Below are 13440 nucleotides of genomic sequence, written 5' to 3' on the forward strand. Positions count from 1 at the left end.
TATCATTAAACTGCTTGGAAGAGGTTGCTGTAGTAAAATAACCCTTTTTTAACCCCACGTTTACAACAGCGTGTTTTTACATTTGAGTAGGTGCAGGTTATTGCTTGTGTAATATTCAGCCCTTCACTCTTTACTCAGTTTAACTAAATTATCCCAGGGACAGGAAGGTAACCCCGGCAGCATTGAACATTTCAATAGCGTCTTTTTGCCTCTTTGTGTCACTCCGTTGCAGAGACATTTGTCAAATGAGTTCAAGGCGGGCTCAACTGCTTCTGGATCCAACATGATCCCTTAGCAACAAATCACTCTGACAATACTCTACATGAAATTAAAGGCTGAAGTGATAAGTGTTTTCTCTTACTAGAATTTAGTACACCACATTTATACAATAAGCTTCTAAATAAGCAGCAATGAAATGGCAACCATTCCACATTTATAAATGGCATGAATTGACGTCCTTCACAAATGGTATGTTGTTGGAAACGGTTAGTTAGGTTTCATAATACATTGATGTAGTTTGCTTCATGACTTAACTTGTTCACAAAAAAACAAAATCTCTGTTAGCTGTCTGGTTGATTAGAGATAGAAGGTGGGCTTATCAATCTTGGTAATAACCCTGCCATGTGCAACCATGGATACTGCTCTTAACTCAGTGGAATGAAGAAAACAATGAGAAGCACCAGACAAATAATATAAAGAAATGTCTGACGTGAGATCTCTAAGATGGCTGCTGTTGCTGAGTTGCTAGGAGGCGTCCTGATGAATCATTGACAAGTTCACATGGTGGTCAGCATGATTCTTGACCTAGTGAGCTCAGTCAAAATGTTCAATTTGTCAATACAGATGAGTCTAAAGAGTCATAGCCATACATACAATTGCTCCCAATGCACAGCTAGAACCAAAATGGAGATTGATTTCCCATTTTACATTGTGGTAACATTATTTAGGGCTGTTTGAGTGGCTATTTAAGATGTTAAGCCAGTTCCTTGGGTTTGCCGATGATCAAATATGCAACTGCTTGAGTATTTCAGCTGTGGATACATTTTCAAACCCGTAAAGGTATATTGACAGAAACAGGATTGGCAATAGGACAATATTTTGGCATTTATACCAACATATAGGTTTACCAATTTGTCCAAGTAATTTACCTTTTTCATAAGGCTTCAGGTCTTGCTTTGCTGAAGTGGAGAGTAAACTAAAACCCTCCAAAGGAAGATTTTATGTAGCTGACCATGACCTTTGACCTCTGTGCGTAAGACACTGAAAGGTAACGGGAACTTTTCAATGGGGATTGGAAAGTTTCACATTATTACAATTCAGTTTTAAACATTATAATTTATGTTTTGCTGGGATAAAGCTAAACTTTGCCAATATGGCATGACAGCAGTCATTCCACAATGTTTTGGACACCAGCGATCAGCATCTGAAAGCTTTAACTGATGTCCTTGTGGCATCCCACAAAAAACTTGGGCTCCGTTTGAGATACTGATACACCCACTCGAGCACAGAGCAGTTAACTGTACCTCTGCTACAGTGCATGTTATTGTCTGCCAAGTTCACTTCACCACTGACCTGTTGCTCTGCTCTTATTTTAGATTGGAAGTGGGTGAGCAACCTTTTAATTTTTGGAATTTCACTTGATTGCAGCTTTTTTTCAATACTGATCACAAGCCCATGACTGAATAGTAGTTATAGCACTTGTTGTTTTCGTACTTTGCACTTTTATGTCTATTATGTTGTATAACTACATGAACATAAAAGCTACAATTTGTGCATATGGGGGTTTCTACCAACCGAGCAAATCATATATTTTTTGTTTCACTAAATCAAAATTGTATGTTGAAATAAAAATGTAGATATCCCTACATAAACTTTGAACTCTACTTATTCACTTGCAATTGTTACATAAGACTGATAACATAACAAATGTAACCATGAACCAACACTGGTTTGCTTTAGGATTGTACATCAACAATATTAATCCCTGGGCAGTGTGGCGCTTTGCATGTGTTTACCATGTACAGTATTAAGCATCATCACTTTTAACCAGTGTGCCTTGTGGAAGTAGTTCCATGGCCAACCTGCCCTATAATGTAATCTTGCAAACCTTTGAAATTGTATCAGAAGTACTAACTAAACCCAGGAGATACTGTTTTTGATTGTTATGATTTTCATCTTAACTTTTTTCTTTGCTAAGTCAGTGCTTGACAGACATGGTCTAAGATCAAAATAACCTCTTATACAGCAGAGTATTCAGTGGCTTTCAGTGGTTTTAACATCTCCTTTATTAATACCATGATAAGGGAGCATCAGTCTAGACAGGAGTGGTGTCAACCAAACTCACCCACACAGCTGTTGTTTCTTCCTGCTCGCGAAAGCCGTTCGTCCCAACATGCTGTACCAAGGGCCAAGGCTCCAGAGCGTTGAACCAAAAAATAGATTAGCGCTGCTATGATCGTTGCAGCCAACATAATCCTGCACTCGGTCCCTGCCTTGGTAGCTGCACTCGTTCACTTTTTCTCAGGCATTTCCACTATTAGCAGTGGCACACAAGAATTCCCCAAAGATAAGCAACATTTGTTTATGGACTGTTGGCATCCTTGTCCAAGTCTTCAACCTTAAAGAGTCAGTGTATCTTTACATACCAAAATACGTCGCGCTAAAAACCAAGCAAAACTCCACTGAAACGATGGAGTACTCCGAATGAAGAGGGTGTGGGATCCTGCTCACTCCCCGCTTCGGCCCCAAAGCTGCCAGTCTGTTTTGGAAGCAAAGATTGAAATTCCTGACACCCCCGTGGTAAATTTTGCACATGCTAGTCCAGCATTGGAGCAAGATCTTCTTTAGGCTGCACTCAGTGTCTCAAGCAGAATGTGGAATATTCAAGAAATGAGGCAGGGCTGAAGAAAGGTCCCACTTAATAAAAACATCTATCCTTCACTCCACCCCCTGACCCATGATTGATGCGTCTGTCTGGAACGACTGAGTTTTTGTGTCTAGAAGACAAACGAAAACAACATGGCATATAAGGCTATTAGGCTGGACACATATAATGTTTGTTGGGAAAAAAAATTTACCCATCTTTTTTCAAACAATACCAGCATTCATATATGAACATTCACTTACAGCATGATTGTTTTTTACCACATACAGTTTAACAGACAAAAAGGCCAAGGCCATGTCTCTATTGCCTCCTGTTTAAGTTCCTCTGGCTCTCAGGGCGAATCGGTAGGATGAGTAATTTATAGAGAATGAAGGAGACAAGTAAATAATCATCACATAGTTTGTCCTCATTTTACCCAGGAGAACAACTAACAGACTGCAGGAACCAAAACCTCTATTCATACTCTCCATGAGTAGGATATTGTCAGCAAAATTGTCACCAGTAAGCTTATAGAGGGGCAGGAGACGATTTACATGGCTGAGAAAGTTGCCTTGTCTCCAGACTAATGTGAGCAGTCTGAAGGGCAGTGACCTTTTCCCACGATTTCAGCCCCTGGCAGATAACAATGCACATGTTAATGTCTATCATTTCCCATCATGTGACCACTGTGCTGAATACCAATCACACATGGGTTTGACCCTTTAGGTACCATTCGTTACTAGGAAACAGCGATTTCTAAGTGTTACTGCCGTATTAAATGCCACTTAGAGTCTGTGCTTTTGTACAATACATAGTTCCAGCCCTTAATTGCAGATGGGAAAGCCTAAGCATTTTTGGAATACTAACTCTTGATTTAAATAATGTCATGATGCCAAATCATCACTCAACGTTTACTCTTGCCTAAAATCTGTGGTCTGTATTTAAAAAAAACATTATTTTACTATATTGTTGTACAAATCTGTTTAGTCGATTTTTCAGCTCACATGTCAGACCAGACCATTTGTTTTATGATTTCAGTAAATAATAACTATTTATAAAAATAATGTTTGATTCAACAAAGCAAATCTTTGAAAATTAGACCTTTGTGACATTGTTATGTTACAAAATGGTTCAACAACCACTGCAATCTTTGAGCAATGTCTTTTTTCTAGCCTTGCTGTTACATATTCTGTCAATACTTACATGTGGCCAATTTTCTACTGGACTGATGTAATGGTGCCAAGTCATGGTTGCCAGGAGATTTGTGGTGTGACTGAAAAGCCCCTTGAGAAGTGAAGTATATCACTTCAAGTGGCCCTATCTGGATCTTTGCTATTACAGGATGGACCACAGCCTGGTAGCAATAATTAAAGAGGAAATGGATCGTATCTGTTTATATCAGTCTGTACATTGATGTGTTGTTATCTCTCTTTTTTCACACTCACCATCCTGCTAGCCCTTGTTTCTCTGAAACGTATCCATCTTTCCATCTATCCACTAATCCATTCTATCTTTTCAACGTTTTTCCTCCACTTACAGCCCAGCCCTTGTCTACAGGCTGTTCATCTGAATGTTTGCATAATAACACCACAGCTGGTATTAGATATTACTTAGTAACGAATGGTTATACAGCTGGTTGCACAGAGGTATCCATGGGAACAGTTTCCCAGGTCCACACATCATCTGAGCAGGATTTATGTCAGTGCGGTACAGATGTTAAGAGAGCGAGACAACTGTGACCCATTGATTTTCAGGATGAACATGTCTGTTCTGGCTCATAACAAACATATGTTATCTGTCTCTGTACATCTATATTTCTTCTGAATTAAATGTTGTGTTTGGTTCATAATAAATGATATGCATTTGTGTGTGTCTTCTAGCAACACATTAATAAATGAAGGGTGTATATGTTAAATAGTATATGATGTTGAGGATACTTTATACAGTACGTGGTCTACAGTCTACATTGTAATACAGCAGTATTTTTTGTTTTGATTTGTTTTTTTGTTGGTCTTATGGATAGTGAGGTGGGCTGATGATCGGAAGGTTGTGAGTTCAAATCTCGCCTGGAACACCACTACTAGTGTGCCCTTGAGTAAGGCACTTAGCCCTCAGTTACTCCAGGGAGAATGTCCCTGTAATTGGTCATTGTAAGTCACTTTGGAATAAGGCGTCTGCTAAATGCCTAAATTGTAAATAATATTTTTGGGAGAATAAACCCCACAGATCCTCAACTCCGGTGTGTCTCATTCATTAACAACGCAACACAGAGCAACAAGAACGTTGTCTACAGTAGCCATGAACTCGCATGTATTTTCTTATTTGAGGGGGGGTGGATGCGTGGGCCACCCGAATAGGTTAAGGGGCCTTTGGCTTTTCTTGCCGGGGGGGCATATATATGTAAGAATCAAATTCTGTAGGAAACACTGTACAGGGATTTGATTTCACCAGAGGCCTGTACTACGAAGCTGGTTCAACCTAGCCTGGATATGTTTGAGTTAGGCGGTTGGCCCAATCCAAAACATACGCGCTCTGGCTAAGCTGTACTACGACGCTGGTTATCAAGTGGATCGCTCAAGCCAGCCGTGTCCTATCTAGTTAGGTGCGCGTTCACATGAAAGGGGTGGTATTTGGAGCATTCGACCAATCTCAAACACGGACAAGCGTACTGACAGCGCAGCGCCATACTTCCTGAATGAAAAGTGAACTTTAATATTAGTCAAATATGAAGAAGTTAAACTTTAAACATCCATGACTTAAACACTTTCTCCAGGATAAAAGCCACATAGCTGCACCTGCAAGGTGAATACAGCTGGTAAAAGAAAAAGTGTTTGAATGCGTACATTAACAGGTTTATGAAATCACTGCCCCGTCCAAGACACGAGTGGATCTGACTTTAATTACATTTGACTCGAGTGTTTCGTCAACTTAATGTGTTGCTTAAAATAATACTTCTGCATACAGTATGTGACACTGTGAGTGTTGCACAGCCAGATACGGCTCAAGAAGCTGACTCAAATAAGGAAATATATGATACATTATGATGTGATATGATATGAATGATAATGGGACACATCGACGTCTGCACTCACAGTGCCGCGGACTGTACTTAATGTTACTCTGATCCGGTTACTTATGTCGTGGCAGATATTTAAGTAAGCTTTCTTAACGCTAATGTTATAATAGTCAGATTGCTCTGAAGATGGGAGGGGATATTCTATTAATGTTCACGTTCACACAGTCAGTTGATTTTGGCCGGCCGTCTTTCCTGCAACGGCAGTTTTTCTGTATTTCCTCCATCCTGTAATATGAATTGATCGCTTTAAACTCCGCACACGGAGCTCTGATTGGTCAGCAGGCAGTGCTTTCACTGAGTTGATCTCTTAGCCTGCCACCTAACCTGCTCCGGAGCAGGTTTGCCGCTCAGCATAAGTTACCATGGAAATCTAGCCTGCTAAAAAGAGAACCAGCGTCGTAGGACCGGAAAGCCCGAGTTTTCCCTGAAGTCAGCCGGCTAAGCGAAAATCCGGCTTCGTAGTACAGGCCTCAGGTGAAGCCTAAAAAAGACTTACAATCTGTTGCTGATGTAAAAATCCTGAGGGATTATCCGAGAAATAACAATTGGGCAAAGTTCTGAAAAACATAGATTTTAAATGTTCATCAATGAAAGCCAGAGAGGGGTGGTCTTTTGACAACTGAGTTGCATTTACTGAGATGCATGCAATATTCATGCTTTTGATGGCATTAATGTTATTTTATATACAAATATGTGCCCATTGAATACCTACAACCTATTTTATGTGTTCACCTACTCTTATAAAGCATAAAACACAACATGAATATAATTCATCAATTGTTTAGTTTATTAAAAACAAATGTAAATCTCCATCAATAGACACATATACATCAAGTCATAGGAACTGGCAATGTTTATCAGAGACACATATTCTAATAAACACAATGACCAGACTTACTTGTCCATTAAGGCAACAATTAGCTTGATGCTTAAAATAATAATAATAATATTGTCAATGTGATGGGAAGTGGATAATGGATATTCTTTGACACCACCACATACTATTCACATCTGAGACTTTGGCATTGGGTGTCAAATAAAATCCCACACACAGCTAACGGACAGGCTCTTTGTATGGCATTACTATTTATATCTTATAAGTCCAACAAAGGTGCCGTGCGGTAGTGACAAATCATTCAAATGTCTTCAAAAAAATCAAATATAAGGCCCCATTTTAATAAGGACAAGAATAAGAATAGCAGGTGGTTATCGACTGTTCTGATGTGTTTTCATGTTACCTAATGATGTCATATCATAACCTTGATCTGTATTGAATAAGGCATATAAAGAGAGTTTTATATAAGTTGTTACTAGCATGGCGTTTCAAGAATCGCCATGGATTCCTGGCGTCAGCAAAGATACTCACACCGGGAACTGTCACTCTTGGAGGTCATTTGGGAGTCATTGCTCGACCTGGAGCACAGGAGCATTCGCTCTGATTCGTGAGTTGCTCTTCTTGCCCAAAGTTGCGTTGGTTGAGAATTTACAGTCCTTTGTTTCATTGAAATTGTCTCAAATTTGACATAGCTGTCTTTTTCAAGCTCCTCCTCGTCATATTCTGTGTTCTGTCCCTTGTAGTACAAATCAATAATGTTGTACATTAAAAGGGCAATGAGAGACAAAACCAAAATACAGGCAATGCCGCTTATAAAAATGAAAAGCTTGTTGTTCTCACCATCCTCTACATCGTTCAATGTGTAGAATTCAGTGCAAGGATCTTTTCCAGCCGCACTACCTTTTACTATGAGGCAAACTGAGTACCTCATCCCAGATGATAATCCCTCCAGGAGCACTTTTCCACTGCCAGCTTTCGTCTCCACCGTCCTTTTCATGTCATCCTCATCATAGGGTGAGTATACCACTGTAAGTGGGGCATCATTCTGTAACCCATCTGCTCTCCAGAGCAACACTGCAGTGTCAGATGTTTCCTCTACAATCTTAATGTCTTTGACAGACTTTGATTTGTCGATTATCTTGCTCTTTTCATCTGCTGCAAGCTTTCTCCCATTGCCTCCTGGCTGGGGTTTTGCTTGTTTCAATGGGCCTTTTTGTAGATTGTTGCTTGTGGTCGTTTTTGGCCTCTTGGGGGCCGCAGAAGTTGTTGACGTTGTTGACGTTGTTGACGTTGTTGGCGTTGTTGACGTTGTTGACGTTGTTGACGTTGTTGGGATAGCTGTTGTCATCATAGTGGTTGAGATGGGAGTGTCCGTTGGGGGAATAACTGTTGTGACTTGTTTAGTTGGTTCAGTTTTATTGCTAAGCCTTAGTGGAACCATGGTGGTACTGATGTCACCTGCAACTGAGACCAATATGGTGGCTTCTGCATTGCCAGCATAATTCTTAGCTTTGCAATTGTAGTTCCCCGCGTCTTCGAACGAAATTCCGTGCAAACTCATGATGGACCATCTGATGCCGTCTCCAGGTGACTCCTGGACTAGAGTGGAACAAGAACACAAAAGAACATGGATACAGTTTTACAAAGCTTTTTCCAATGAATTATGAATTATTGGCCACAGTAATATAAACGGTTCAATGCAATTAATTTGAAAACGCTATTGTTTTTCCTTACTAAAATACTTTCAATTGTATTACATATTATACCTGTGTTGTCGACGGGTGAGCCATCAGACTTAGCCCAGGAAAGACTTGGTGTTGGAAACCCTGTGGCGTCACATCGCAGGATAACATTGCTTCCCAAATCAGATGTGATCTTGGATGCTGAAGACATGACGGATGGTTTTACACAATTGTCAAGTTCAGCACGCTGAAAAGGGAAACCAGCCAGATTCTCTGGTCCACTGCAGGCCATGAACAGGTCCATCAAAACAACTGGCGTCCCAGACATTTTTGAAAGCTCAATCAGCTTGGAAATTTTACAGTCACAGAACCAGGGGTTATCTTGGAGCCCTGAAGACAAAAACAGATAAGATCCATTACAGTAATGTATTGCTGTTTGACAGCAGTGCAGTACTTTAAAGCATTTTGAGTTATTTTGGAAATGAAAGAGGATACAGGTAGCAATACACAACACATGTGGAATATGGCTCACTGACATTCAGTTAAAGCCGAAACTCTCTTTGTGTTTTTTAGATTAATGCAAATGATAATGAAATGCAAGGGCTGTTTAAGTGAACACATCGTAACCTATATATACTCCCTTACAAATAGCTGCAAACCCCTTGTGCACACAATAGGTAAGCACATGTACTTGTGCATATTAAAACCCTTTAACCCGATTAGTTTGTCTTAACAGTTGCGAAGCACCTAAGCCTACTCTGGCCTCCCTCCAGTTTGCGGCAACACTCTCTTTCCATTAGCCTTTCTGTTGGCGGATATGTCAACAGATCACTGACAACTTTAACCCTTAATTCTGCATGTCTGAAGTGGTCCCTGCAATTTTTGTTTTAAGTCCAAACCCCTATTTAATATTCTGTATCATCAAAAAAGAGAATACATAATGTTAATTAAAGCTGTTAAGGTGAGCATATCACTCTTATAAAACTAACATTAACTGCTTTTAGGCTACCAGAAGCTTTTGTGTGATTTTCCATGGACTGTTATTTTTTCTTAATCCCGTTCCTCCTTCAGGTGAACCACAGCACACTGCCAGCTCTTTTCACACGGATAAGCTAGCTTGCCCTTTCGTAGCCTATTAATAATATCCCTCCCACTGTCCTTGCAACACAGACACTATAAACAAACATACATTATTGTATACGCTGGGCCCGTCATATTCCAAACATTTTGGTTTAACTCTACAATAACGTAATATTGGCATACCTCCTATAATGACAAGCTCTGATTTATGGATTTGAAACTATCTTTAAAATTCTGCCCTGCTTTAAAACAACATCTTAAAATTCCCATCTGCATATTTCCTCCGTCTTTACCTCTAACTTGATATTTTGCTATCAATATAGTACTTACAGTAAGTAGTAAGTGTCCTTGGGTACAAGCTATTTCAGTGACATTGCCAACACATGTCTGTTCATGCCAAAAACAAACACGTATTGTTTCTTGCAGTTTTTGATCCCTGTAATCTATTCCTTTGATCAGAGTCAATAATACATGTTTACTGACAAATCTGCTCATAAATGTAAATACTGCTAATTCAAGTAGGGAACACTTCTCTGTTATTAACTGTCTGCTATCCTCTGAAGATGCAAACACAGATTAATTTAACTGAAATAGAGAAAACCTTTAACATTTGTTATTGTCTAAACCTATTTTATCTTATTTTGAATAGAAGATGTATCAATGTAAGTTTACTCTAAATAACCCAAATAATGTAAATCTGCTTCTTACAATCCTCACTACAGTTTTTAGGAATGCACAGAAAGGTCTTGGCACTTTTATAACAATATAACCAATGTCTTGCAACAGAAAGCTAGCCAACAAATGCACATTTTTTCACGATGTTTATACCGTGATTTACGGTTTATTTTACCACAATGATGGTCAAAACATTTTTATAACGATATCTAGCAAAGGTTTAATTTTGGCAATGCACTTGACTTTGGCTAGAGAAAAAAACTATGAAACCTTATAGTGGAATTTGAGGTGTGTCAGAATAGCAGAAATTAAGCAACCAACCGTTTAAATTGAGATGAATGTTTTATCAAAACATTACAGGTCATCCTGTTTTGAGCAATATACGTCAATGAACATGTATTTCATTGTGTACATTTAATACACTGCATGGGTAGTCGAAATACGATGCACATGCTGTTTCTTTGTTTTGCTTTGCTAACTTGATCCTCTCTTGGATTGCCCAGACTGAGTGTGTTAAACATTTAACAGTTAATTAGGACAATAATTTGATAATTTACATTAAGTGTCAACTCTGCCCTGCTTAGAATAAGCCAATTTGATAGTGCCCTCGCAGTCACCAGCTGGGGATGAAAGGGAGTTCCTCAGGTAATTACCAACAACCCCAAAAGTGTCCTGCCCTGTATATCCTATAAAAGTAATCCTGGCAAAGCCTTTTTATCCTTACCTAATACAACTTTCTGGGAGGTGTTAGCAAAGATGGGTGCTCCATTGAAGGGCGGCCAGATATCCATTAGATCAGAGGGCAGGGTGGCTAATTTGTTGCTGGATAGATCCAAGTATGTAATTTTGAAGAGATACGGTATTGCTTCATTGGGAACATTAGTGATCCTGTTGTTGTGTAGATCCAGTGTCCTCAGCATTGGCATCTCTTTCAGAGACTCCCAAGGGAATACGGAGATCATATTTCCATCCAGCCTCAGCTCGTGGAGCACTTTGAGGTTGTAGAAACCTGCAGAATCCACTGAGGTTATGGAATTGTATGTAATCCACAGGTACCGTAGCTCCACCAGGTAGTAAAAAGCTTCTGTTGGGATTCGCCGTACCATGGTTTTCTCAATTCGAAGTTTGACCGTGTCCACAGGGACATTGACTGGGACGTCAGCCATGTCTGGATCATTGCAAACCACAGATCTGAAACGAGAGATACATAAGTTAAATAGTTTGAACATAATGTATAGCCAGATAACAAAATTGATTTAAAAGGGTATTTAATACTCAATTTCAAATGAAATGGAAGTCGGACATGACTGTAGTCCTACTATAGGGCACTTTCCAGATCTCAATAGTGAGTGATCATTTGGATTGACTTCCACTTCAGGGGTTGGAATATCTGGAACAATTTATAAGATATATATGCAACACAATAATTTAGTTAAATAACTTTCAATAGGATAGTTTTTAATGACATGATTTTTAGCTATTACTAAACTATGATGATGATGTTTATTTACAAATATGATATAATCTTAAAGCTCCCATGTCATGCTTTTCCGGTTATTACCCGTCCCCTTGTGTGTTATGTAGCTTTTTCTTCATGTAAACGGTCTGCAGAGTCACAAACCCTCAAAGTACACCCTGTAGCGAGTAAATCTCTAACACAGAAAAGACCTGTCTATGCTGCCCCAGAACGCCTCGTTGGAGATTTCTCTTTTTCCATTTCTTTCATCCAGGTACCAAGTGACGTAACGACGATCGAAATGGACCAATCCGTGGAGCTCCTCACACACACACTCACTCAGCCTTATCCTTTCTCAGCCGCGATACTCCGCGGAGTTTCGCCGGTACACTCGGCCTTATCTTTTCTCAGCCGCAGCTGCGTGGATCTCCACTCACAGTTCGCCACACACTCACGTGTGTGTGCTCAGGCTGAGTTCAGGCTGAGTTTCGCCATGTCTCGATGTCTCACAGACCCCCACGCAACCAGGAAACAACACCAGTAATACAGCTCACACTGTCGGCTCCTCGAGTCTCAAAGGGCGGAGCAGCGAGCCCCGCAACGTCCCGCCAACACGGCACCCAGTCAGACCCCACGCAGCATTCTCATCTGTTTGTCATTCCTGATGTCATTTTCTGGTTGCTAACAAACGCCATTGTAACACATAAACACACATCAGAGCACAGTGGGCTCATAGGGAGGGGGGGGGGGGGGGCAGGAGCTTCAACAAGGTGTGTAGGACAGAGAGTGAATACACATACTATACAGAGATGCTGTATGAGAAAACCAATGTGATTTTGGAACATTGAACAATGTAAATCTATTTTAGTAGACCTCAACAATGGAATTATGATCAGTAGAAATGGCCATGACATGGGACCTTTAAGTATCATGAGGGCCAAGGGTCACTTTTATACCTATTTTGCAATTGTCAAATCCTACTTCTCACTGTTGGTTAAAATCCCTTTATGGAAACCAACCAAGCCCAAGGAATTTGGAATAGTATTTGTTTAAATGCTGCTGTTAGGCTTTTAGGAAAAGCATGCATTGTGGAATAGGGTTTGGTTCTTATAAGACTGATTATGCAGGGGTCCATTAGGTCTTTTTAAGGATAATTCGATTGGTATCATCCCATGACATGCACATTATGTCAATACAGGCAATAACATGTATAGAAGTTGTACTGTTGTTGTGGTTCACAGTACATGTAGACTTTGGATTAGTGAGTTTTAAAGCTACAGTACAATGGCTCTGCATTTCAGCTCGTTTATCCCATCCAAATAGGGTTTCACTCCAAAACATGTACACACACCGATGGAAACAAGCTGTGTGCTCCACACTAAAGATGTGAATATAACTTAAGTGCGTCCTCTTCACTCCTTTAACACGGGTCATACTAAATGTTGTGCTCATTCAAAAGGGTCATTATTGTATAAAAAGCATCTGAGAACTGTTTCACAAACTTAGTTGAAGACTAACAGTGATGTAAAGAAGATTTCGTTTTTAAATCTATTATTTGTTTAATGAAGGCATATCAATAGTGTCCAAAAACTGAGAGAATCAGAGTTAACTGTACCTTGTTCTTGCTCCGTCGGTATGTCCATGTAAGACACAGGTACACTGGGATGGACAGAAGGGATGAGCCAAACTGAGACCGCATAGGATTACATACACTAATAGAAGTTGACGCATTGTTTCAGCAAAAACACCCACAGTTCTCACATTGAGAAGAGA

At 39.9% G+C, this 13440-nt stretch overlaps 1 protein-coding gene across 1 annotated transcript; it reads right to left on the reverse strand.

Annotated features, from left to right (window-relative positions):
- Positions 1–7288: 7288 nt before the first annotated feature.
- lrit3a (info leucine-rich repeat, immunoglobulin-like and transmembrane domains 3a) lies at positions 7289–13398 on the reverse strand. Its single transcript, XM_034140659.1, has 5 exons — positions 13283–13398; positions 10936–11402; positions 8541–8846; positions 8082–8373; positions 7289–8018 (listed from the first exon to the last, which is right to left on the reverse strand). Exons 1-5 carry the CDS (start codon positions 13396–13398, stop codon positions 7289–7291), a joined length of 1911 nt encoding a protein of 636 aa, XP_033996550.1.
- Between the last annotated feature and the right edge of the window lie 42 nt (positions 13399–13440).

Source organism: Trematomus bernacchii, unplaced genomic scaffold (genome assembly GCF_902827165.1).
Source record: "Trematomus bernacchii unplaced genomic scaffold, fTreBer1.1, whole genome shotgun sequence".
NCBI lineage: Eukaryota > Metazoa > Chordata > Actinopteri > Perciformes > Nototheniidae > Trematomus > Trematomus bernacchii.

Excerpts from the sequence above, each read along its gene's own strand:
- lrit3a (XM_034140659.1), bottom strand. The coding sequence starts at position 13,398 with ATGCGTCAACTTCTATTAGTGTATGTAATCCTATGCGGTCTCAGTTTG. Across the intron at positions 8,847-10,935 it reads CTCCCAGAAAGTTGTATTAG|GGCTCCAAGATAACCCCTGG; the intron begins GTAAGGATAAAA and ends TTTTGTCTTCAG. Across the intron at positions 8,374-8,540 it reads CTCACCCGTCGACAACACAG|TCCAGGAGTCACCTGGAGAC; the intron begins GTATAATATGTA and ends GTTCCACTCTAG.